Source organism: Anolis carolinensis, unplaced genomic scaffold, assembly GCF_035594765.1.
Source record: "Anolis carolinensis isolate JA03-04 unplaced genomic scaffold, rAnoCar3.1.pri scaffold_10, whole genome shotgun sequence".
NCBI lineage: Eukaryota > Metazoa > Chordata > Lepidosauria > Squamata > Dactyloidae > Anolis > Anolis carolinensis.
The window spans coordinates 19,492,182-19,515,904 of NW_026943821.1; the positions used below are offsets into that span (position 1 = coordinate 19,492,182).

Here is a 23,723-nt window from a genome sequence, read left to right on the forward strand (position 1 = left end):
TGTATTTTTTTCAAATGATAATCCGGCCCCTCAACAATCTGAAGGATTGTGGACCGGCCCTCGGTTTAAAAAGTTTGGGGACCCCTGGATTAGATAGATTATAGACTCTAAGACAGTGATTCTCAACCTGCTTAATGCTGCAACCTCTTAATATCGTTCCTCATGTTGTAGTGACCCCTCCAACCATAAAAATATTTTCGTTACTACAGTAGAGTCTCACTTATCCAACATAAACGGGCCGGCAGAATGTTGGATAAACAAATATGTTGGATAATAAGGAGAGATTAAGAAAAAGCCTATTAAACATCAAAATAGGTTATGATTTTACAAATTAAGCACCAAAACATCATGTTATACAACAAATTTGACACAAAAAGTAGTTCAATATGCAGTAATGCTATGTAGTTATTACTGTATTTATGAATTTAGCACCAAAATATCATGATGTATTGAAAACATTGACTACAAAAATGTGTTGGATAATCCAGAACGCTGGATAAGCGAGTGTTGGATAAGTGAGACTCTACTGTACTTCATAATTTTGCTACTGTTATAAATCGTAATGTACAGTAGAGTCTCACTTATCCAAGCCTCGCTTATCCAAGCCTCTGGATAATCCAAGCCATTTTTGTAGTCAATGTTTTCAGTATATCGTGATATTTTGGCACTAAATTCGTAAATACAGTAATTACAACATAACATTACTGCGTATTGAACTACTTTTTGTGTCAAATTTGTTGTATAACATGAAGTTTTGGTGCTCAATTTGTAAAATCATAACCTAATTTGATGTTTAATAGGCTTCTCCTTAACCCCTCCTTATTATCCAAGATATTTGCTTATCCAAGCTTCTGCCGGCCCGTTTAGCTTGGATAAGTGAGACTCTACTGTAAATATTTTATATGCAGGTTATATTTCCATTCGAGCCCCGGTGGCGAAGTGCGTTAAAGCGCTGAGCTGCTGAACTTGCAGACCGAAAGCTCCCAGGTTCAAATCCCGGGAGCGGCTTGAGCATCCGCTGTTTACTCCAGCTCCTGCCAACTCAGCAGTTCGAAAACATGCAAATGTGAGTAGATCAATAGGTACTGCTCTGGCAGGAAGGTAACAGCACTCCATGCAGTCATGCGGGCCACATGACCTTGGAGGTGTCTACGGACAATGCCGGCTCTTTGGCTTAGAAATGGAGATGAGTACCAACCCCCAGACATGACTGGACTTAACGTCAAGGCATACCTTTTACCTATTTTCATTCACTGGACCAAATTTGGCACAAATGCCTGATATGCCCAAATTTGAATACTAGTGGGGTTGGATTGATTTTTTTTTCCATTTGGGAGCTGTAGTTGCTGGGATTTATAGTTCACCTACAATCAAAGAGCATTCTGAACTCCACCAATGATGGAATTGAACCAAACCTTGGCACACAGAATTCCCATGACTAACAGAAAATACTGGAAGGGTTTGGTGGGCATTGACCTTGGGTTTTGGAGTTGTAGTTCACCTACATCCAGAGAACACTGTGGACTCAAACAATGATGAATCTGGGTCAATCTTGGCACGAATAGTCAATATGGGATGGGAGCTTCAGTCCAAGCAAGAGATTTCTGGAGAGCTAGGATTTGGTGAAGTGTGTTAAAGCACTGAGCTGCTGAACTTGCAGGCTGAAAGGTCCCAGGTTCAAATCCCGAGAGCGGAGTGAGCGCCCGCTGTTAGCTCCAGCTTCTGCCAACCTAGCAGTTCGAAAACATGCAAATGTGAATAGATCAATAGGTACCACTCCGGCGGGAAGGAAATGTGCTCCATTCAGTCATGCCTATGGCCACATGACCTTGGAGGTGTCTATGGTCAATGCCGGCTCTTCGGCTTAGAAATGGAGATGAGCACCAACCCCCAGAGTCTTAACGTCAGGGGAAAACCTTTACCCAGGATTTGGGCAACAATTCATGGGAACACTATGGCTCTGAAGGCCACTAGAGGGCAATAGAAAACTACAGAAAATCCAGCTTTAAGGTTTTTAATGGAGGGATGCACAGCTGGTGGTACAAGTACATGGTTCAACTGTGTTTCTTGTTGGAAAATAGCACATTTAGTCACTAGAATGCAAAGCTCTTCCTTCTGCAATGTCACAGCAACCTCCGTGTTAGGCATGTCCAGCAATGCAATGAATGGAGTCCAAACTATTTTGCACTTTGAAGTTGATTTTGGACCAATTGCAAGATCAAGGCTGGAAGGAGAAAGAAATGTGCAGGATTCATTGGGAGTGTCACAGCCAAATCAGAGCAGTTGTAGGGTCAATTATTATTATTATCATTATTATTATTATTATTATTATTATTATGACACAGCAAACAAGATAGACATGCTGGATTTCGTATCACAAAATCACAAGTGTCTAGGACTGTGTGATGTATTTTCGGATGATGTGTGCAGATCCCAGTAGGGTGGCCTTTTGCAGTTGGCAGATCGTGATTTTGTCAATGTCTATTGTTTCCAAATGCTGGCTGAGATGTTTTGGAACTGCACCCAATGTGCCGATCACCGCCGGGACCACCGGGACCACCTGTGCCAGAGTCTTTGAAGTTCAATCTTGAGGTCCTGATAGTGGCTGAGTTTTTCCTGTTGTTTTTCGTCGACTGTCACCTGGGATGGCAACATCAATGATCCAAACCTTTTTCCTTTCCACAACTGTGATGTCTGGTGTGTTGTGTTCCAGAACTTTGTCAGTCTGGATTCGGAAGTCCCATTATTATTATTATTATTATTATTAATATTATTTTATTTTTATACCCCACCTCCATCTCCCTGAAGGGACTTGGGGCAACTTTCATGGGGCCAATACGTAGCAGATGCAGGAAACCCATTCCTCATAGTTGGATAAGTGAATGTTGGATAAGTAAGACTCTACTGTATCTACATCCAGCTTGGCCCCACTTTAACAGCCATGGCTCAAGGCTATTGAATCCCAGGAGCCGTAATTTTGCAACGTTGTCAGGCTTCTCTACCAAAGAGGACTGGTAACTGACCAAACTACAACTCCCAACTCCCAAGCATTGAGCCTTGGAAGTTCAAGTGGTATCAATCTGCATTCATTCCACAATGTAGATGCAGCCTAGAGCAACTCTATGGTTGGATTGTTGTATGTCTTTCGGGCTGTGTGGCCATGTTCCAGAAGTATTCTCTCCTGACGTTTCGCCCACATCTATGGCAGGCATCCTCAGAGGTTGTGAGGTATGGACAAATTAAGTAAGGAAAGGAAAGAATATATATCTGTGTATAGTCCAAGGTGTGGCAAGAGTTCTTTGTCACTGGGAGCCAGCATTAATGTTTCAGTTAATCACCCTAATTGGCATTGGAAATGTTTTGTCCCTTGCCTGGGGGCATCCTTTGTTTAGTCAAGTCCTTATTGTGTTGGTTCCCATCTACTGTTTTGATTTTGGAGTTTTGTAATACTGGTAGCCAGATTTTGTTCATTTTCATGGTTTCTTCCTTTCTATTGAAGTTGTCCACATGCTTGTGGATTTCAATGGCTTCTCTGTGTAGTCTGACATGATAGTTGTTAGAATGGTCCAGCATTTTTGTGTTCTCAAATAGTATTCTGTGTCCAGGCTGGTTCATCAAATGCTCTGCTATGGCTGATTTCTCTGGTTGAATTAGTCTGCAGTGCCTTTCATGTTCTTTGACTCTTGTTTGGGCGCTGCGTTTGGTGGTCCCTATGTAGACTTGTCCACAGCTGCATGGTATCCGGTAGACTCCCCAAAATCCACAAGGACTCCATCCCACTCAGACCCATTGTAAGTGCCATTGGATCGCTGACTTACAACCTGGCAAAATTTCTGGCTACACAGCTACAAACTCACATTGGGCTCACTGCACATTATATCAAGGACTCTACACACTTTATAGAAAAGATCAGCAACCTCAATCTAAGCACCAAGGACATCCTGATCAGCTTTGATGTGGTGTCCCTTTTTACCAAAGTCCCAGTAGCTGACACCCTCACACTAATCAAACAAAACTTCCCAGAAGACATCACAGCCCTGTTTCACCATTGCCTCACCACTAGCTACTTTCAGTGGGACACTGGATTCTATGAACAGAAGGATGGAGTGGCCATGGGGAGCCCTCTCAGCCCAGTAGTAGCAAATTTCTATATGGAATACTTTGAAAAACAGGCCCTAGAAACAGCACCAAAAAAGCCAACTGTTTGGTTCAGATACGTAGATGACACCTTCACAATTTGGAGCCATGGAGAGGAAGAACTCAGCAAGTTCCTGGACCATCTTAACAGCATCCACCCAAACATCCAATTCACCATGGAAAAAGAAAAGGAAGGAAAACTGCCATTTCTAGATGTTCTGGTCATCCGCAAACCCAATCAACAATTGGGCCACACAGTTTACAGAAAACCTACACACACAGATAGATACCTTCATAAAAACTCCAACCATCACCCAAGTCAAAAAAGGAGCACAATCAAAGCCCTGACAGACCGTGCACAAAGAATCTGCGAACCTCACCTCCTCCAAGGTGAACTCAACCACCTAAACTGGGCTCTACAGGCCAATGGAGACTCCACCACAGACATCAGAAGAGCTGCAAGGCCAAGAACAAGCCATGAGAGTCAAGACAAAGATCCACCCAGAGGAAAGGTGTTCTTACCATACATCAAGGGAACCACTGACCGCATAGGGAAGCTGATGAAGAAGCACAACCTACAAACTATCTACAGACCCACGAAGAAAATCCAACAAATGCTACGGTCAGCGAAGGACAAGAGGGATCCTCTCTCCTCTGCAGGAGTCTACCTTGTCTAACTTGATGTCAGGGGTAAACCTTTACCCTTTACCTTAACTACCACCAATTCCTCAATACTTTATTTCCCATACCACCAGACTTTGCCACAGCAACGCGTGGCCGGGTACAGCTAGTATATATATAAAATGGTTATGAAATTTCGGCCTAGGACAAAACAACAAAACTACACATCCCAAAAACACTAAACTTGGTAGCACAACCCCTCATCCATGCCTCTACGTTCATACAACAAAAAGAAAAGAAAAATAAAGTCCTAATTAGAGGGAAAGGAATAATTGTTTTTATCCAATTGCTGCCAGTTAGAAGGCTAAGCTCCGCCCACTTCAGTGCTATTCAACCTGGCCAACCAAGATTTCCCAAGCTCTGAAGCCACAAGGCTACTCCGTCCCATTGAACCTGGCCTAGCAAGGATGCCCTATGTAGAAAGCGGTCAGGCCTTTAAGCTGCAAGACTATTCAGTGCAGTTCAAGCTGGCCAAACAAGGATTCCCCTACTGAGGAAGTAGCCAGGTTTCAAAGCTGCTCTTTGATTGCGGGTGCTACTCCGGCTACTCCAGAAAACAGCCAGGCTTTGAGGCTGGAAGGCTATTCACTGCTATTCCACCTGGCCAACAAATGATTCCCATAAGCCACAGCAACGCGTGGCCGGGCAAAGCTAGTTGCCCTATAATTCCTTTGATATTTCAAGATGGATACAAACACCTGTTTGCCAATAACATCACAGCTATTATGTATGTTTTGAGGGTAGAAAAGAATGGTTTTGAGCAACATAAAACCAGCATCACGCTGGACAGGCACCGGATCCGGCAGCATTCCACATCAGCCCAGAATGTGTTCTATATTTATATATTTTTTCCGCCTCATTTCGCCCCCTCCGCCCCCTTTGCTCAGCTTTTAGGATCAATTAGCCGCTTGGCGGTTGCTAAGAGACCCGTTTGGAGCCGGGAGCATCTCTTGAAATGCCTCTTTTCTGCTGGAATTGGGGCTGCGTCCAGATGGCACCCTCCACGCCGCAGGAGCCATGGCAGAAGCAGCGCACTGAAATAACACAAAGGCATATTGAAATGCAAGGGGCAATGTATGCCCTACCCACAAGAGAGCCCTGACCTCCTACCTGCCAATCTTCCTTCCCAAGGATTGCAGAGGAAAAGGTCCCCTCAGGTAGCCGTCTGCACAGCCGCGTGTGCGAGCCTATGGGAAAGAGGCATTAATGGCACAGAAAGCATGTGGCCGTGCTTTTATCACAATGAGAGCCTCCGCCGCCATGACAATTAAGCGCCTTTTGATATCATAAACGGAATTGCATAATCAAATATCCCCCGGGGATTATTTATCGAGCGCTTGCAGAGAATTATGATTCGCAATCGTCCAGTGGAGTTATTCCTGGATGGATCCAATAGACCTATAGAGCATCCATACTGTGGAATTAATGCAGTTTTGGATCCTGGGAGCTATAGTTGGGCCCTCTTTATAATAATAATAATAATAATAATAATAATAATAATAATAATAATAATAATAATACTTTATTTATATACCGCCCTATCTTCCGGATGGGACTCAGGGCGGTTTACAGTCATAAAAGCAACACAAACATTACATAACAACATAATACACATTATTAAACAAAGTAAAATAATACAATTATAACAATAAATCACACTTACATGACCAGATCAAGGGGATGGGAACCATAAACCCAATATATTAAAATGACAATGAGAGAGACAATGAAAAACTTTGTAAAACTATAACTTCCAGGACTACACGGCCTTCGAGGATTGATCATTGTAGGTTTGATCTATCTGCCCACTCTACAATAAGATGCCTGGCCACTATTACTTGCTACTTTGCACTTTATTGAATATTTTACCTCTGAAACTACCTCTCCTATGTGAAGTTTTCTGCATTTTGGCCTAGATCCATGTTTTAGCCTCCCGTTTTTAACATTTTATATTGTTTGCTGACTTTTATGACTGTTTTATTGATGTTGAAGTTTTATTGATGCAATTTTGTTCTATTGTCTTACTACTGTTATTGTATTGTTGTGTTGGGCATGGCCCCGTGTAAGTCGCTCCAAGTCCCTTCAGGGAGATGGGGCGGGGTATAAAAATAAAGTTATAGTTGTTATTATTATTATTATTATTATTATTATTATTATTATTATTATTATTACACAGCATATTTAAGGTAATGTTAACCTGGACCCCTGATGGCACAGTGTGTTAAAGCACTGAGCTGCTGAACTTGTGGACCAAAAGGTCCCAGGTTCAAATCTTGGGAGTGGAATGAGCACCCGCTGTTAGCCCCAGCTTCTGCCAATCTAGCATTTCGACAAATGCAAATGAGAGTAGATCAATAGGTACTGCTCTGGCGGGAAGGTAACGGCACTCCATGCAGTCATGCTGGCTACGTGACCTTGGAGGTGTCTACGGACGCTCACTCTGCTCCTCGGATTTGAACCTGGGACCTTTCGGTCCGCAAGTTCAGCAGCTCAGTGCTTTAATGCGCTGCACCACCAGGGGCTCCCTCTGCCTTGATATTCTGGGTTATATGGCTGTGTGAAAGGTCCCTGACTCCCCAACAGATCTTGGACTAGATGACCTCTAGGGTCCCTTCAAATTCCACAATTCCATTATTCTATGCTTCTCCGCCCCCTGCCTCCCCCCCCCCCAATAACCAATGTTATAAACCTCCTTCCGTAGGAGCTTAAAAACCTGGCTCTTTCAAAAGGCCTTTGACACTTAATTTGTTGTCAGACTGATCTATCTGTCCATTTTATAATAGCCCCATTCTCGAGGTGTTGCCAATGTTATATTTCACTTTGTCCATTTCTACTGTGAAATTATCTTCCCCATTTCTGCCCATTTCGGCACATTCTGCACTTTGCCTGGGTTCTATGAATTAGTCTCCAGTGTTAATATTGTATGTTTTATGTTGATTTTAACTATTGTTTTTACTGTAATTGATGTTTTTATTGGATAATTGTTTTATTGCTGTGTTTTGATATTTGATTGTTTTATCGGGCAAGGCCCCATGTAAGCTGCCCCGAGTCCCTTCGGGGAGATGGGGCGGGGTATAAAAATAAAGTTATTATTATTATTATTATTATTATTATTATTATTATTATTATTATTATTGCCACGTTTACAAAAACCTTTCAGGGTGAAACATTTTCCCTCTCCTATGGAGAAGAATACTGCAAGATAAATCTCCTAAAAGATATATACAAATAGGAAGGAACTTGGCTGGAATGCAACAGATGGAACAAGGCGTCTGCTGAAGCAGAACAAGGGCTCCTGAAGCAGCCACAAAGCCTGGCAGTTTGGCACATCTCTTTGCAAACGGCCTTGGCATCCTGGACCGCTCTCCGGCTGCAGCCAGCTCTCCGGGGCAGAGGAGGTTAAATGCTCTGGATGTGGTTCCTGGGATCCCTTATAAAGAGTGTTCCCTCTGAGCGACAGCCACACCAGCCCATGCCATGGTGCCTCTCTGGCACGCGCATCACCGAGCACTCACACACGGAGAGAGGAACAGGCGTCGTGCGGCAGCTTGACTCATCCGCTCCCGAGCTGCATCCTCAAGCGACTGCTTCTCTTGCAGGGAAACCAAACAAGAGCTGGGACACAGCAGGCCAAAGAAGACCCCACTTGACCTTCCCAGGAAGGGCAGCCGGCAAGAGAGATGGACACAGCAATAGTGGGGGGCCCTGAAGGGAGACCCCGAGATGCCAGCAGCCAAGTAGCCAACGGGGGAGAAGCGCAGCCCAAGCCGGCGGCCTGGGAAGAGGCCAAGGCCTTCTATGACAACCTGTCGCCCAAGAAGAAACCCAAATCGGTGAGAGAGAGGCCTTTCCTGGCTCCTCTTATAGTGCTGTCATGGGAGGGGGGTCACTGTGTTTACAATTTGTTTGCATGCCAATGTATGTTATTATGATTTTTTGTGTGTGTCAGGAGCGACTGGTGTGAGAGAATTGGCCGTCTGCAAAGATGTTGCCCAAGGGACGCCCGGAAGCTTGATGTTTTACCATCCTGTGAGAGGCTTCTCTCATGTCTCCGCATGGAAAGTTGGAGCTGACAGATGGGAGCTCATCCTGGATTCGAACTGCCAACCTTTCAGTCAGCAGTCCTGCCAGCACAAGGGTTGAACCAGCTCACAGATTTAAAAGCAATGCAGTTAAAACCCAACAAAACTATACATACAAATATAAATACAACCGCTTTGAGTCTTCTTTGTGGAGGGACAAAGTGGGGTATAAATAATAATAATAATAATAATAATAATAATAATAATAATAATAATAATAATAACTGGGTGCCATGCCAAAAGATCTCAGCTGGCATTTGGAAACTATAGACATTGACAAAATTACGATCTGCCAACTGCAAAAGGCCACCCTGCTGGGATCTGCACGCATCATCCGAAAATACATCACACAGTCCTAGACACTTGGGAAGTGTTCGACTTGTGGTTTTGTGAAACGAAATCCAGCATATCTATCTTGTTTGCTGTGTCATACAACATCGTTGTGTCAATAATAATAATAATAATAATAATAATAATAATAATAATAATTTGTGATACAAAATCTATCTTGTTTGCTGTGTCAGACTATGTCGTTGTGTCAATAATAATAATAATAATTAATAATAATAATAATAATAATAATAATAATATTAGAGCCCCCAATGTCACAGCATGTTAAAGCACTGAGCTGCTTAACTTGTGGACCGAAAGGTCGCAGGTTCAAATCCGGGGAGCGGAGTGAGCACCCGCTGTTAGCCCCAGCTTCTGCCAACCTAGCAGTTCGAAAACATGCAAATGGGAGTAGATCAATAGGTACCGCTCAGGCGGGAAGGTAACGGAACTCCATGCAGTCATACCCATGGCCACATGACCTTGGAGGTGTCTACGGATAACGCTGGCTCTTTGGCTTAGAAATGGAGATGAGCACCAACCCCCAGAGTCGGACATGACTAGACTTAATGCCAGGGGGAAATCTTTACCCTTACATAATAATAATAATAATAATTATTATTATTATTATTTGTGATCCAATACAACAACCAGCAGAGTGTCTGTTGTGGACTCATCTTGTTGTGTTGCTAATAATAATAATAATAATAATAATAATAATAATAATAATAATAATAATAATAGAATTAAACACACATGACTAGAGAAAGGTCTTGATTTGGGGATTTGGAGGTGGCCATGTTGTTTTGGACCAGCCTTCATTTGGCTCATGGCAACACTGCAGGGTTGGCAGCAAAGAAAATAAAGCAAAATCAACGCAGCCCATTTCTTCCGCTTTTTCCTTCCTTCACAACAATTGAAACACTGGCCTTACCTTTCCAATGCACCGCTTGCATTGGCATCCAGCATAGTGGCACCCACAGGTTTCCAAGCAAAGGGCGCTATTGTTTCACTGCAAATAGTAGCGAGTAAGCACACACTTTGGCATCGTCTCAACATTGAGTCCAGGGTGTATTTTCTCTTGGAAGATGCTGTTCTTGCAAAGGAAAAAAATACAAGATAAAACAGGGAGAGCAGGAGGGAGGGTGTTTAGCTCCAGAAATGCAACATGCTTTCCTTCTCCCATCTGTCACAGATTCCTTTGCCAGTTATACCTGGCATTTGTAGACCTGTGCCACCTGGAAAGAGCCCAGCTGTCAGCCCTGGGCACAGGGGCTGCACCAGAGTCTCAAAATATTAGCAGCAGCTGTTTTTATAATTCCTCTTGTCGTTGCAACTCAGTGGGAGTTTAAAAATTAATATTCCAGGGTGCTGTGATGGATGAGGCCAGCCTTTCCATAAGGCAGGACAGAGCTACACGCAGCAGAGTTTACTATATTGATATTTATTATTCTTAGCATTGTTGTTTGGATTTTGCACTTGGAAAACCAATATGTGTTTTTTAATGCGGCCTAGGTCTACGTTCCCATGGTGCCACGTGGTGCTTTCCATGGGAGCGGAGGCATTGAATCCAGTTCGGATTTTATGCGGAATGATTGCTCTCCAAGGTGCTGAATGCCATTCTCAAATGCAGTAGAGTCTCACTTATCCAAGATTCGCTTATCCAAGGATTATCCAAGGCATTTTTGTAATCAATGTTTTCAATATATCGTGATATTTTGGTGCTAAATTCGTAAATACAGTAATTACAACATAACATTACTGCATATTGAGCTACTTTTTCTGACAAATTTGTTGTATAACATGATGTTTTGGTGCTTAATTTGTAAAATCATAACCTAATTTGATGTTTAATAGGCGTTTCCTTAATCCCTCCTTATTATCCAAGATAATCCCTTATCCAAGGTTCTGTTGGCCCATTTAGCTTGGATAAGTGAGACTCTACTGTATAGGAGAGTTCCTTTAAGGTTCAGACTAAAAACCAGAGCGCATAAACATTTTTATAAATCTCTCCAGCCATCACTGATTGCTGGGGAATTTGCAAAACTCTCACCAAGAAGAACAGGAGTTTGTGCCTCTGAATGAATGTTTAAAATTTTGCAGAGCAGTGGCACATTGTTGCCCATCTTTAGCGTGCATTATACCCATTGTTTTCTGACCCTAGTTTTGCCTTTTGGCCCCGTCTACACTGCCCACTTCAATCAATATCAAAATGAAGAAAGTCATTTTGCAGTGCAGGTTATTACAAAGGAAATACCGGCGCCAGTTTGAGGTCCCAGTGGCGATTGCATAGTGGTGAGAGCACGGATGCAACTTAAGGGCTTTTTTTGCACATTTGTTGTCTGGCTGCTGCAGTTTGAAGCCAGCTTCGAACTGCATTCAATTGTCAATTTGGATGGGGTCTTGGTCTCGCTGCAAACATGCAAAGCTCTCCTCTCCTCCAAACTGGAGGAAGAAGGAAGGAGCCTGACCCAGATTTCCCCTGTTGTCTGTCCTCCACGGCAAACCATCCTGCTTCTTCCAGCCTCCCAGAGGCTGCTTTCTCTCGGATCCAGACATTACATTGGCATTTCTCATGACCTTACATAATCTTGGCCATTGCTAAGAGAAACAGAAGGCTTATTTGGCTTTAATGATAGCCCCATGCAATAAAGTTGTAAGGAAACAAATATTTATCCTTTTGCCTTCATGAAAGAACAAGATTGAGAATTATAGATCTGGAAGAGGCCGCATGGGCCATCTAGTCCAGCCCCCTGCCATGCAAGAAAAGCACAAAGTACCCCTGACAGATGGCCATCCAGCCTTTGTTTAAAAGTATCCAAGGAAGTAAAGTATCCACTACACTCTGAGGCAGAGAGTTCCACTGCTGAACAGCTTTCTTATGGCCAGGAAGTTATTCCTGATGTTCAAGTGGAATCTCCTTTCCTGTAATTTGAACCCATTGCTCCGAGTCCTAATCTCCAGGGCAGAAAGAAACAAGGTCTGCTCCCTCAGTGATTCTTCAATGTTTGCTTACAAGACTTGATTTCTGGACCTTTGACCATCATGGTTGCCTTGCTTTGGACACATTCCAGATTGACCATGGAGCCCCTGGTTGCGCAGTGGGTTAAACCCTTGTGCTGGCAGGACGGATGACTTGAAGGTTGGGTTGCTGACCTGAAAGTTGCCAATTCGAATCCAACCCGGAAAAAGCACAGATGAGCTTCCTCTGTCATCTCCAGCTCCATGTGAGGACATGAGAGAAGCCTCCCACAAGGATGGTAAAAACATCAAAAACATCTGGGTGTCCCCTGGGCAGCGTCCTTCCAGATGGTCAATTCTCTCACACCAGAAGCGACTTGCAGTTTCTCAAGTCGCCCCTGACATGAAAAAAAAGCTTAACCAAATCTTTTTTAAAAATTGGAACCCAAACCTGGATGCAGGAGTCTAGTTGAGGTCAGTCCAAAGCAGAATAGATAGGCACCAATACTTCTCTTGATATGACACCCTGTTGTCACCCAGAATCGCATTGACCTTTTTGGCTGCTACATCACACAGTTGGCTCATGTTTGGTTTGTAGCCTCCTAAAATCTCTAAATCTCATCCTGCTTTCAGCACTGGAGAGCAATTGCTGCCAGTCTGAATTTTCAGTACAAGCCATGATGTACGAAAGGTCTAACTCAGCAGCTTCATAATAATAATAATAATAATAATAATAATAATAATAATAATAATAATAACTTTTTTATTAAGGGCCACCCTACTGGGATCTCCATGCATCATCCGAAAATACATCACACAGTCCTAGACACTTGGGAAGTGTTTGACTTGTGATTTTGTGATATGAAATCCAGCAAATCTATCTTGTTTGCTGTGTCATAATAAAATAATAATAACTTTATTTTAATATCCCGCTCCCATCTCCCCAAAGGGGTGGCTTGCATGGGGACAAGCCCAGTTTCAACATACAATAAAATACAGCATAATTAAACCAATGTAATAATAATAATATTCCATAATCATTCTACTATTTAACACTAGTTCTCATAGGATTTTGGTAAGTGAAAAGTATCAGGATGACCCTACAGAGGAATGGCCAGGTAGGACTTGGAAAAAAATTGCCAAAATGCTAGAGAAAGCAGCTTTATAGAGCATGTGCATTGAAGAACATGCAGCAATGTGGGTTTTACTGTGTATTTTTCATCACTGCCAACAGAGTGACTCATTCATTAGCCAGAGACAGCAAAATGAATTAAGTTTTTAAAGCTACAAGGGCCCTTAAGGCAGCCTAGAGCTCTGCAAAAACAGATAGGTTTCATAAAGCCAATTTGAGTGTGAAAACAGAGCAACTAATTTGCTCCGAGTTTTAATCTGAACTTTATATATGAGCTCTTCAGTAATACATTCCAGCCCAAAGAACTTTAAAACAGTCCAAAATGACGAGTAGAATATGGAAATGCGTTTTGTCATGTGTTTGGTGCCACCACCGACAAAGCCCTGCCTGAAGGTAACAGAAAACACTTTCCCACGACACTTTAAATCCAAATCATAACCGTAACCATGCGTCACTCTCTTAAGAATGATTAAAATAATATTTTAGCTAATTAGTAACTTGCTCCTATGTTGTTAAGATGTTAATTAGTAACTTGTGGCTCCCTTGTGGCTCAGTAATTGTCGGTCGGGGAGTCCCCTAAGCAGTTAATAGCTAACCCTCTTAAGTGATGGATGGCACAATTATGTTTCATATTTCGCCTTGTCGGAACCAGGAGAAGTAACTTTCAAAACTCATTGATTTTGGGATCTGGGTGCTCTTTGGGCCTCTCTTTCATGCCGAATCCTCTCTCTTTCTTGCAGCCAAAGCCGCAGAACGCTATCACCATTGCTGTCTCCTCTCGGGCCCTTTTCCGAATGGAGGAAGAGCAGAAGATCTACAACGAACAAGGAGTAGAAGCCTATGTCAAATACCAACTGGACCACGAGAACGAAGCTTTCCTTCCGGGAGCTGCCTTCCCTTTCGTCAAGGTCTGCACCTTCTGCGATGTTTTCTACGCAAAAAACAATTCTGGGATCAAACAAAGTTTGCAGCAGATCTCTTACAAACCATGGAGTGCAACTTGTGGGGTTTCCATCATGTGCCAAAGCAAAAAGAGAGTTGCTCCATCACTTTTGCCAATAAGCAGAGGTGTAATATAGTGTATGTGACCCATATCTGGGATGCATCCGCACTATGGAATTAATGCTGTTTGGCACCACTTTCATTGCCATAGAATCATGGGAGCCTTTGTTTGGGGAGGCACTTATTTAGCAGAGGAAGTAAAGGTAAACGTAAAGGTTTCCCCTGACGTTAAGTATTATTATTATTATTATTATTATTATTATTATTATTATTATTATTATTATTATTAGCAACACAAAAAGATGAGTCCAAGTGTATTGGATCACTTATTATTATTACATTATTATTATTATTATTATTACATTATTATTATTATTATTATTATTATTATTATTATTATTATTATTATTATTATTATGTAAGCGTAAAGATTTCCCCCTGGCATTAAGTCTAGTCATGTCCGACTCTGGGGGTTGGTGCTCATCTCCATTTCTAAGCCGAAGAGCCGGTGTTGTCCATAGACACCTCCAAGGTCATGTGGCCTCTGGCACAACTGCATGGAGCGCCATTACCTTTCTGCCAGAGCGGTACCTATTCATCTACTCACATTTGTATGTTTTCAAACTACTAGGTTGGCAGAAGCTGGAGCTAACAGCGAGTGCTCACTCCGCTCCCCAGATTTGAACCTGCGACCTTTCAGTTTGCAAGTTCAGCAGCTCAGCGCTTTAATACACTGCACCACTGGGGGCTCCACAGAGGAAGCTGCAGATCTTGTAAAGCTACAACTCCCAGGACTTCATTGCATAGAGCCAGGGCAATCAAAGTGGGGTCAAACTGCATTAATTTGACAGTGGAGATGCATCTCTGGTCCTCCTGCCGCATTTTATTTATTTATTTATTTATTTATTTATTTATTTATAGCATTTATATTCCGCCCTTCTCACCCCGAAGGGGACTCAGGGCGGATCACATTACACATATAGGCAAACATTCAATGCCTTTTAACATAGAACAAAGACAAACAAACATAGGCTCCGAGCGGCCTCGAACTCATGACCTCCTGGTCAGAGTGATTCATTGCAGTTAATTGCAACTGGCTTGCTCTCCCGCCTGCGCCACAGCCCGGGCCCTTTTAAAAACCTAACTACAGATGCCTGCCAGGAAAGGCTGGATATGTGAAATGTGGGTATGAATAAACAATCACTAAATTCTCTCAGTCCCATTCTCATCACATCATAAAGCTGCATTGAGGATTTAGAGCAGTGGTTCTCAACCTGTAGGTCCCTGGATGTTTTGGCCTTCAACTCCCAGAAATCCAAACTACTCTACCGTTTTCTGACCCTTTAGGCCCTAGAAGCGGTCAACAAGCAGCTGCGGGAGCTCTATCCGGACAGCGAGGAGCTCTTCGATATCGTCCTGATGACCAACCACCATGCTCAAGTGGGAGTGCGCCTGATCAACAGCATCAACCACTACAGTGAGTAGCCGGGACTCCGGATCGGAAGTTTGAAGGTTCCTTCTCATCTAGAAACCTCTCTTGATTTCATTCAGTGATGGCCAGTGGGAACAAAGTATCCATACCTTTGTGAGTCCAGACATCAATGTTCCAGAAGCATTCTCTCCTGATGTTTTGCCTGCATCTGTGGCAGGCATACTCAGAGGTTGTGGGGTCTGCTGGAAACTAGGCAAGTGGGGTTTATATTTCTGTGGAAAGTGCAGGGTGGGAGAAAGAACTCTTGTCTGTTTGAGGCAAGTGTGAATGGTGCAATTGGCCACCTTGATTAGCATTAATAATAATAATAATAATAATTTTATTTTTGTATGCTGCCTCCATCTCCCCAACAGGGACTCGGAGCAGCTCACATATCATACAATCATATAATATCATAAAATCTATAGTTAAGACATCAAAGAGTGCATTTAAAAACAATTAACAAGTCATGATTTAAAATAGACATAATTAAAATATTAAACAATCATCCAAGGTCCAATATAGGACAACAATCTGGCCGACAGTCAACTGATGAAGGGAGTGTCCATTACAGAATAGAACATACATCAAATAGACATAACAAGCAGGGAAGATAAATCTGAATGAAAATTTAAACTATAAAATTACAGGGCAAGTTTCAATGTCGATATGGGCTAGGTTATAACGGACTTGTCTACTCAAAAGCACAATGGAACAACCATGTTTTTAATTGCTTCCGGAAGACAATGAGGGTCGGAGCTAACCTAATCTCCCTGGGGAGGAAATTCCATTAAAGGGCCTTGCAGCTTCAAAGTCTGGCTGCTTCCTCCCTGGGGGTATCCTCTGTTGGCAGGTATTAGCAGGCTCTGATTATTTCATGTCTGGAATTCCCCTGTCCTCTGAGTGTTGTTCTTTATTTACAGGCTTGAAGCAGCCAGGCTTGGATAGTTTTGCCACCTTGGATAGCTCCCTGCAAGTCATTGGGGCCACTCCATGTGCTGAGGCTAGTTTGGGACACATGTTTCTTTACCTTCTTCTCTCTTACAGATCTATTTATTGAGAGGTTTTGCATGACAGGTGGGAACAGCCCCATTGACTACCTGAAAGCCTACCACACCAACCTGTACCTCTCCTCCGACTGTGAGAAAGTGACAGACGCCATCGAAGAAGGTGAGCAAGAACCCACCTGGTAGGTGATCTTTGAAGAACAGAATGTGGGGCATGAATTCTGGAAGGAAAAATAAGCTTGGAAAATAGTCTGGAAATGATATGTGCACTAGATATGCCAGTGGGAAAGCATCAACAGTAACAGCGTAAACTGAAGCAGTATGGAGCGACGCATAAAGTGTGTTATACAACCTTTGTGTTCACTGGCAACTTGGAGTAACTGAAGATGTACCCAAATATGCAAACTGATGCATAACACTATGTAACACAATTCTTGCCCCCTGGGTTATAAATGCCATTTCCTAATTGGTTCTATCAAAAAAACATGGAAAAGGTTTATTTATTTATTTATTTATTTATTTCCAATATTTCTATCCCGCCCTTCTCACCCGAAGGGACTCAGGGCGGCGTACAATTGGCAACAATTCGATGCCGACACATCATTAAAACAACAACATATAAAAATGTATTACAACCAGTTAAATACTGTATAAAATATAAAACATAAAACATATGCTTAAAATCCATTCGTCCAATATCCTCCTACTTTATTAAGCTGCAAAAACTTTGTTGTTCTAGAAGGGACCTCCTGCCACACATTTTGCTATAATTTTTCAATGCCTACCTTATTAAGACTCAAGAAATTCCACATTATTTGTGGCAGCCACAAAAACAAAGTTTCTGGAGTAGAACAAAGTAACGACTGCACAGTTAAACAGGAAATATCACTTTCCAACCAGAAACTGGAAAATTTTCAAATTTTGTTACACTGTGTGCCTAAATAATAATACAGTAGAGTCTCACTTATCCAACATTCACTTATCCAACGTTCTGGATTATCCAACACATTTTTGTAGTCGATGTTTTCAATACATCGTGATATTTTGGTGCTAAATTCGTAAATACAGTCATTACTACATAGCATTACTGCGTATTGAACTACCTTTTCTGTCAAATTTGTTGTCTAACATGTAAAGTCATAATCTAACTTGATGTTTAATAGCCTTTTCCTTAATCCCTCCTTATTATCCAACATATTCGCTTATCCAACATTCTGCCAGCCCATTTATGTTGGATAAGTGAGACTCTACTGTAATAATAATAATAATCCGCATCATCCGAAAATACATCACACAGTCCTAGACACTTGGGAAGTGTTCGACTTGTGATTTTGTGATACGAAATCCAGCATATCTATCTTGTTTGCTGTGACATAAAATAATAATAATAATAATAATAATAATAATAATAATAATAATAATAATAATAATAATAATAATATTTATATCCCGCCTCCATCTCCCCCGAAGGGGACTCGGGGCGGCTCACAGAAATATCAAATAAAAACAATAACAGTATACAATACATCAATAGAGAAAAACATGCACCAATTATAAAATCTAAACATTAACCTATGAAATAAAAACATGCTTAATAAAACATAGAATTAAAACCAGTGAGGTTACAGTAATAGATAAGCTAAAGTGTGCATTATAAGTTGTAAACTCAAGATAACAGATGTGCGTTTGCATCCATGTGGACATCTAGGTGTCCCTTGACACACACATCGATGCCATACAGTATATTGGACAAAAATATCCCAATTGTTTCCCTAAGGGAACCCTGACATGGATAAGATGCCATTAGGAATATGGGTCATATCATGAGGGGTTCAGAGATGTCCAAGACCTTGGTGAGATGCCTCTTGACCCCCGTTTCTCCCTCCATTTCCAAGGCATTGCTGCAGCCACAATATTCAGTCCCAACCGGGATGTGCAGGTCTCTGACGACCAGCTGCGTGTTGCCTTTGACGGGGATGCTGTCCTCTTCTCAGATGAATCAGAGCAGATTGTGAAGGCTCATGGGCTTGACAAGTTCTTCGAACACGAGCAGACCTATGAGAACAAGCCACTGGCTCAGGTATGGTGGATAATATCTGGAAAGGCATCTTTGAGGGGTGGGATGTTGGGAGGTCCTTGGGATAATGGAGGGCATTGAGGCAATAGGGGAAATGCAGCACAGAATAGGTAAAGAAGCAGCACGGGAATATCTGGCTATAAATCCAAGACCAGATGAACTACATCCAAGAGCATTAAAAGAAGTGGCAGATGTAATTTCAGAAGCAAATGGCAATTACCGTATATACTTGAAGATAAGCTGAGTTTTTCAGCCCTTATTTATGAGCTGAAAAAGCCTCCCCCGGCTTATAATCGGGTCAAAGTCAAGGCCGGCAATGCAGCCTGCAGGCTATTGCTTGCAAAATGTGATCTATTTCTCTCATCTCCTCCCTTATCAGTGTGTTTTCTTTTGCAAAGCCTCCCTCGCTCTTAATCAAGGGAATGTTTTGAAAAGAGAGACAACCTTGCAAGTCAGGAAGAAGAAAAATATATATTCATTAATCTTATGAAAGCATTTTCCCCTGAAATATCTGTTAAACTCTCCTACAGATATATAGGCATTAACCCCTTGCAAGCTTTTGCCATCTCTATGTACCTTTATCATCATCATCATCATCATCATTTAATTACTTATTAATCGCCCTCCATCCAAGATGCTCTAGGCGATTTACAAGATAAAATTGTAAAGGATAAAAATACATACATACAAATATTGATAAAATTTATATGTGTATCTATCTATATGCATTAATTTTCTATATGAATTTCCCCTCATATGTTTGTAGGTCTTTGCAAATCCTTTATGCATATAGATCCATGTACCAGTGTATCTGTAGTCATACATATACATTATTTTTATATATGAATTTACCCTCATATGTTTGCAAGTCTCTGCAAATATCTGTATAAAGAGAGATGTCTGGATAAATATGAATATATTCTTACCTATCTATATATAGGGCTTGGAAATATTACAGGGGGGAATGAACACACAGATATATATAGACATGTCTAGATAGATATGAATATGTGTGTATATATATAGGGCTTACAAATATTGTAGGAGAAATGCACACACACACACACACAGAGGGGATTTGCAAACATTTCAGGGGGAAATGCGTATGTGAAATTAGTATCTATAATTATAGATCTATATCTAGCTCTGCATTGTTTATATAAGCATTGAATGTTTGCCTGATACTATGTTGGAAGCTGGCCTGAGTCCCCATAGGGAGATAGGGTGGGATCCAAATGAAGTTTTTATTATTATTATTATTATTATTATTATTATTATTATTATTATTATTATTAGGTTATTTTGATACCATATTGTTTTTGTTGCCCCTACCTTTTCACTTATAGAGCTAGTTTGTTGTTTTTCTTTGAAATATGGTAAATCTTCCAAAACATTTAACCTACTGATGCCTCGATTAATGAAATTTTATTGGTATCCACTTTTATTTTAAAATTTACTCATAGCTACTGCATTTCCCACCCTCGGCTTATACTCGAGTCAATAAGTTATCCCAGTTTTTTATGGTAAAATTAGGTGCCTCGGCTTATATTCGGGTCGGCTTATACTCGAGTATATACGGTATATTTTAGAATTCCTCAAGAACAGGAGAAAATCAGCAGACTGAAGGAAGGCAAATGTTTTCTCCTTGGCCCTTGTTGTCTTTTATCTATATATAGAAAAGAGTGATGGCATCACAGCGACCCACAAAACAACAAAACTACAGGCCCCCTAACCTCGAAATTTGACAACACAACCCATCATCCACGCCTCTAGGTTGATACAACAAAAAGAAAAGAAAAATAAAGTCCTAATTAGAGAGAAAGGAATAATTGTTTTTATCCAATTGCTGCCAGTTAGAAGGCTAAGCTCCTCCAACTTGGTCTCCTAGCAACCCAATAAAAAATAAAAAAACACTAAAAAATAATTTAAGACACTAAAAATTAATACAATACAATAATAAAATATAATAAATAAAAAGATAACTTACAATAAAATTAATTTTAAAAATACAAATAACGTCAAATAAAAATTACACAACAATTTTTAACCAATACCACCACCACTTTGCCACAGCAACGCGTGGCCGGGCACAGCTAGTCAGTCTATAAGATTCCAAATCACTTCTTCTACAAGTTCCAAAATGGTTCAAAGGACACAAAAGTTTGAATGGAAATGCCACATGTTCACTGGTGGGATTGGAGGTTGAACAATTGATATTTCCCCAAGGGAATATGGTCTTCCAAGGTCTTAGTGTGGGGACAATGAAGCCTATAACTCCCAACCATTGCCTCCCCTTCCTGTTTGCAAACCAGAACTGCAGAAGGAAGCTCTGAGGTCACTTTCGCTTCCTTCCTTCCTTCCTTCCTTCCTTCCTTCCTTCCTTCCTTCCTTCCTTCCTTCCAGGGTCCACTGAAGGGTTTCCTGGAATCCCTGGGGAAGCTCCAGAAGAAGTTCTACTCCAAAGGCCTGCGCCTGGAATGCCCCATCCGCACTTACTTGGTCACGGCCCGCAGTGCTGCCAGTTCAGGCGCCCGGGCCCTAAAGACTCTCCGGAGCTGGGGTTTGGAGACAGATGAAGCCCTCTTTCTCGCAGGAGCCCCCAAGGGCCCCTTGCTGGAGAAGATTCGGCCACACATCTTCTTCGACGACCAGATGTTCCACGTGGAGGGAGCGAAGGAGATGGGCACCATCGCGGCCCACGTCCCTTACGGGGTGGCCCAGAAACACCGGCGCACGGCTCAGGGGACTAAGGCCCCGAACAACAAGTAAGGCTGGGTTAGACCCTCCATGGAGATGTGAAGGCCCCCATGGTCTGTGAAAGGCTCAGAACATCACCTGTGATACCTGGAACTAAGGTGCTATGGAGGCAGGTAGATGGCTTGAGGAGGTGGCCTTCTGGTTGTTGAGGTTGCCCTTTATGGCAATGTTTTTCCTTCCTTGCAACTGTGGGTCAATGTCATGCTTTTTGGTCCACCACATCTCCATCAGACTCACCTCCAGCCTCTTGCCGTGCCATTATCCCTTTGTTTCAGGCGTTACCATCCACACATTGCGCTTTAGTGGGCTAATGCTCACCTGATTTCTTTGCTCCTGAATATCTGCGACATGTTTCACTTGACTTGCAGTATGTGGAGATATGTGCGTTTCATGCTTCCAAGTGGCATCACACAGAGCTTGCCGTGAATGGCGCAAACGTAAAGCCTTGTGAGCATCTTTACTCTGGAGCTTTGGGGCGGAAAGGGGCCTTTTCTCAGGTAAGGTCAAACAAAACATGCAACCAAGCCAGGAATTGAATGTTTCAGAAAACAAGCCCAAGAAAGGGGTGTCGTGCACCCCAAGATGACCAAAAAGGAGGAGGAGAACTCCAGCCAAAGCCTAGAAGCATTAGAAGAAAATGTCAGACTCTGCTTCTTCTGGATCACTGGGTTTGCATTGCAAGCGCACGGCTCAGATTTGGCCCCATTCCAAAGTGGGAATTCTTAGAAGGAGAAGGGCAGAGAAGGGTCAAAACGTTTGGCTGAGAACATACAAAAATCCCTACTTATTTTTTATGGCTCTCACAAGTCATAAATATGCAAACGAGGAGACATTTCCTTAGAATTACCTCTTTCAGAATGTTTCTTGGAATCAGGTTCTGAATCCAGATTCCATCCCTTCCCTGGTTTAAACTATGCACCAAAATATAGCATAAATATTAACAAGAATATACACCAGCTTTGCCTGTAAGTGATTCCAAAGCAGAACGGGGAGGGAGGAATCCAGTAAGAGTGTTTAGGATTACATTTGAGGTCAGGCACACATAGAGTTTTAACTAACAGACTGTAGGAAACAGGTCATCCTTTCTTTCTCAAAAAGGGAAGAAGGTGGTGGAGAAAAGCATAAGCATGCATGGCAATTTTGGGGGAAATCCTTTAATCAGTGTTGGATCTGATTTAGGTTCAAATCCATACTGAACGTTTCTTCTGTCCCTGCCGAATCTACTTCGAAAGGTTGCTGAATGGTTTAGATAACTTCCACAGACATGTATGAAACAAACAGATGATACATGCAATTGATATACAAACTGAAACCTTTTTATTCCAGCCTTTCGCCACTTGTGTTTGCTTATGAACAAAACAGCATTTTAATGGCCATCTGTCACCTTTATGGATGTTTTCTCTACAATAAACTCTCTCCCTCTGTGTTGCCAGTCTCTTCTGTTTTCAGGATGCTAAAGTATGGTTTGAGAATGGGATATTAGGAACAAGCTGATGTATCCTTACACATAAGGAATAGAATCTTGAAGAGTGACAGGGAGCAAGGCATGGACTTGATCCAAAAGGAGAAAGCGGGATTGTGTATCAGAAATCTAGTGAATTTCCTCAAAATTTTATTCCAGACCTTAAATCTAAGTTACTGAATGTATTTGGGGATGGGGAAGCTTCATCACCTTGAACAACATCTTCAAATTCTGGAAGAACCCCTTGATCAGATTCACTAAGTCAGAGTTTTTCAAACTCTGCTCCTCCAGATGATGATGATGATGATGATAATAATAATTTTATTTCTTACCCACCTCTCCTCATGGCTCGAGGTGGGTTACAAAACAAATAAAATACATAAACACAGCAAAACCCTACAAATGTATTTATTTATTTATTTATTTACAGTATTTATATTCCGCCCTTCTCACCCTGAAGAGGGCTCAGAGCGGATCACATTGTACACATATAAGGCAAACATTCAATGCCATATAAACATAGAACAGAGACAGACACAGAGGCAATTTAAACCTTCTCCAGCTTCCTGAGAGTATGCTTGATTTTGGCCACAGGGGGAAAAGCTGCTTCATCATCCACTGTGA

At 41.8% G+C, this 23,723-nt stretch overlaps 1 protein-coding gene and 1 long non-coding RNA gene across 2 annotated transcripts; one reads left to right on the forward strand and one right to left on the reverse strand.

The window, feature by feature from the left end:
• Positions 1-1,998: 1,998 nt before the first annotated feature.
• On the reverse strand, positions 1,999-7,031 carry LOC134293844 (uncharacterized). The gene is made up of 2 exons (XR_010000809.1): positions 5,929-7,031; positions 1,999-2,224 (listed from the first exon to the last, which is right to left on the reverse strand). It is a non-coding gene; the product is annotated as an uncharacterized LOC134293844 (long non-coding RNA).
• A 1,106-nt stretch (positions 7,032-8,137) lies between these two features.
• On the forward strand, positions 8,138-23,063 carry nt5c1a (5'-nucleotidase, cytosolic IA). Its single transcript, XM_003227386.4, has 6 exons — positions 8,138-8,651; positions 14,064-14,231; positions 15,673-15,802; positions 16,844-16,966; positions 18,699-18,883; positions 21,284-23,063. Exons 1-6 carry the CDS (start codon positions 8,499-8,501, stop codon positions 21,647-21,649), a joined length of 1,125 nt encoding a protein of 374 aa, XP_003227434.2. The 5' UTR covers positions 8,138-8,498; the 3' UTR covers positions 21,650-23,063.
• Positions 23,064-23,723: the final 660 nt, after the last annotated feature.

Coding starts and splice junctions, on each gene's coding strand:
- nt5c1a (XM_003227386.4), top strand. CDS start 8,499: ATGGACACAGCAATAGTGGGGGGCCCTGAAGGGAGACCCCGAGATGCC. Junction 14,232..15,672: donor CTGCCTTCCCTTTCGTCAAG/GTCTGCACCTTC, acceptor CTGACCCTTTAG/GCCCTAGAAGCGGTCAACAA. Junction 15,803..16,843: donor CAACAGCATCAACCACTACA/GTGAGTAGCCGG, acceptor TCTCTCTTACAG/ATCTATTTATTGAGAGGTTT.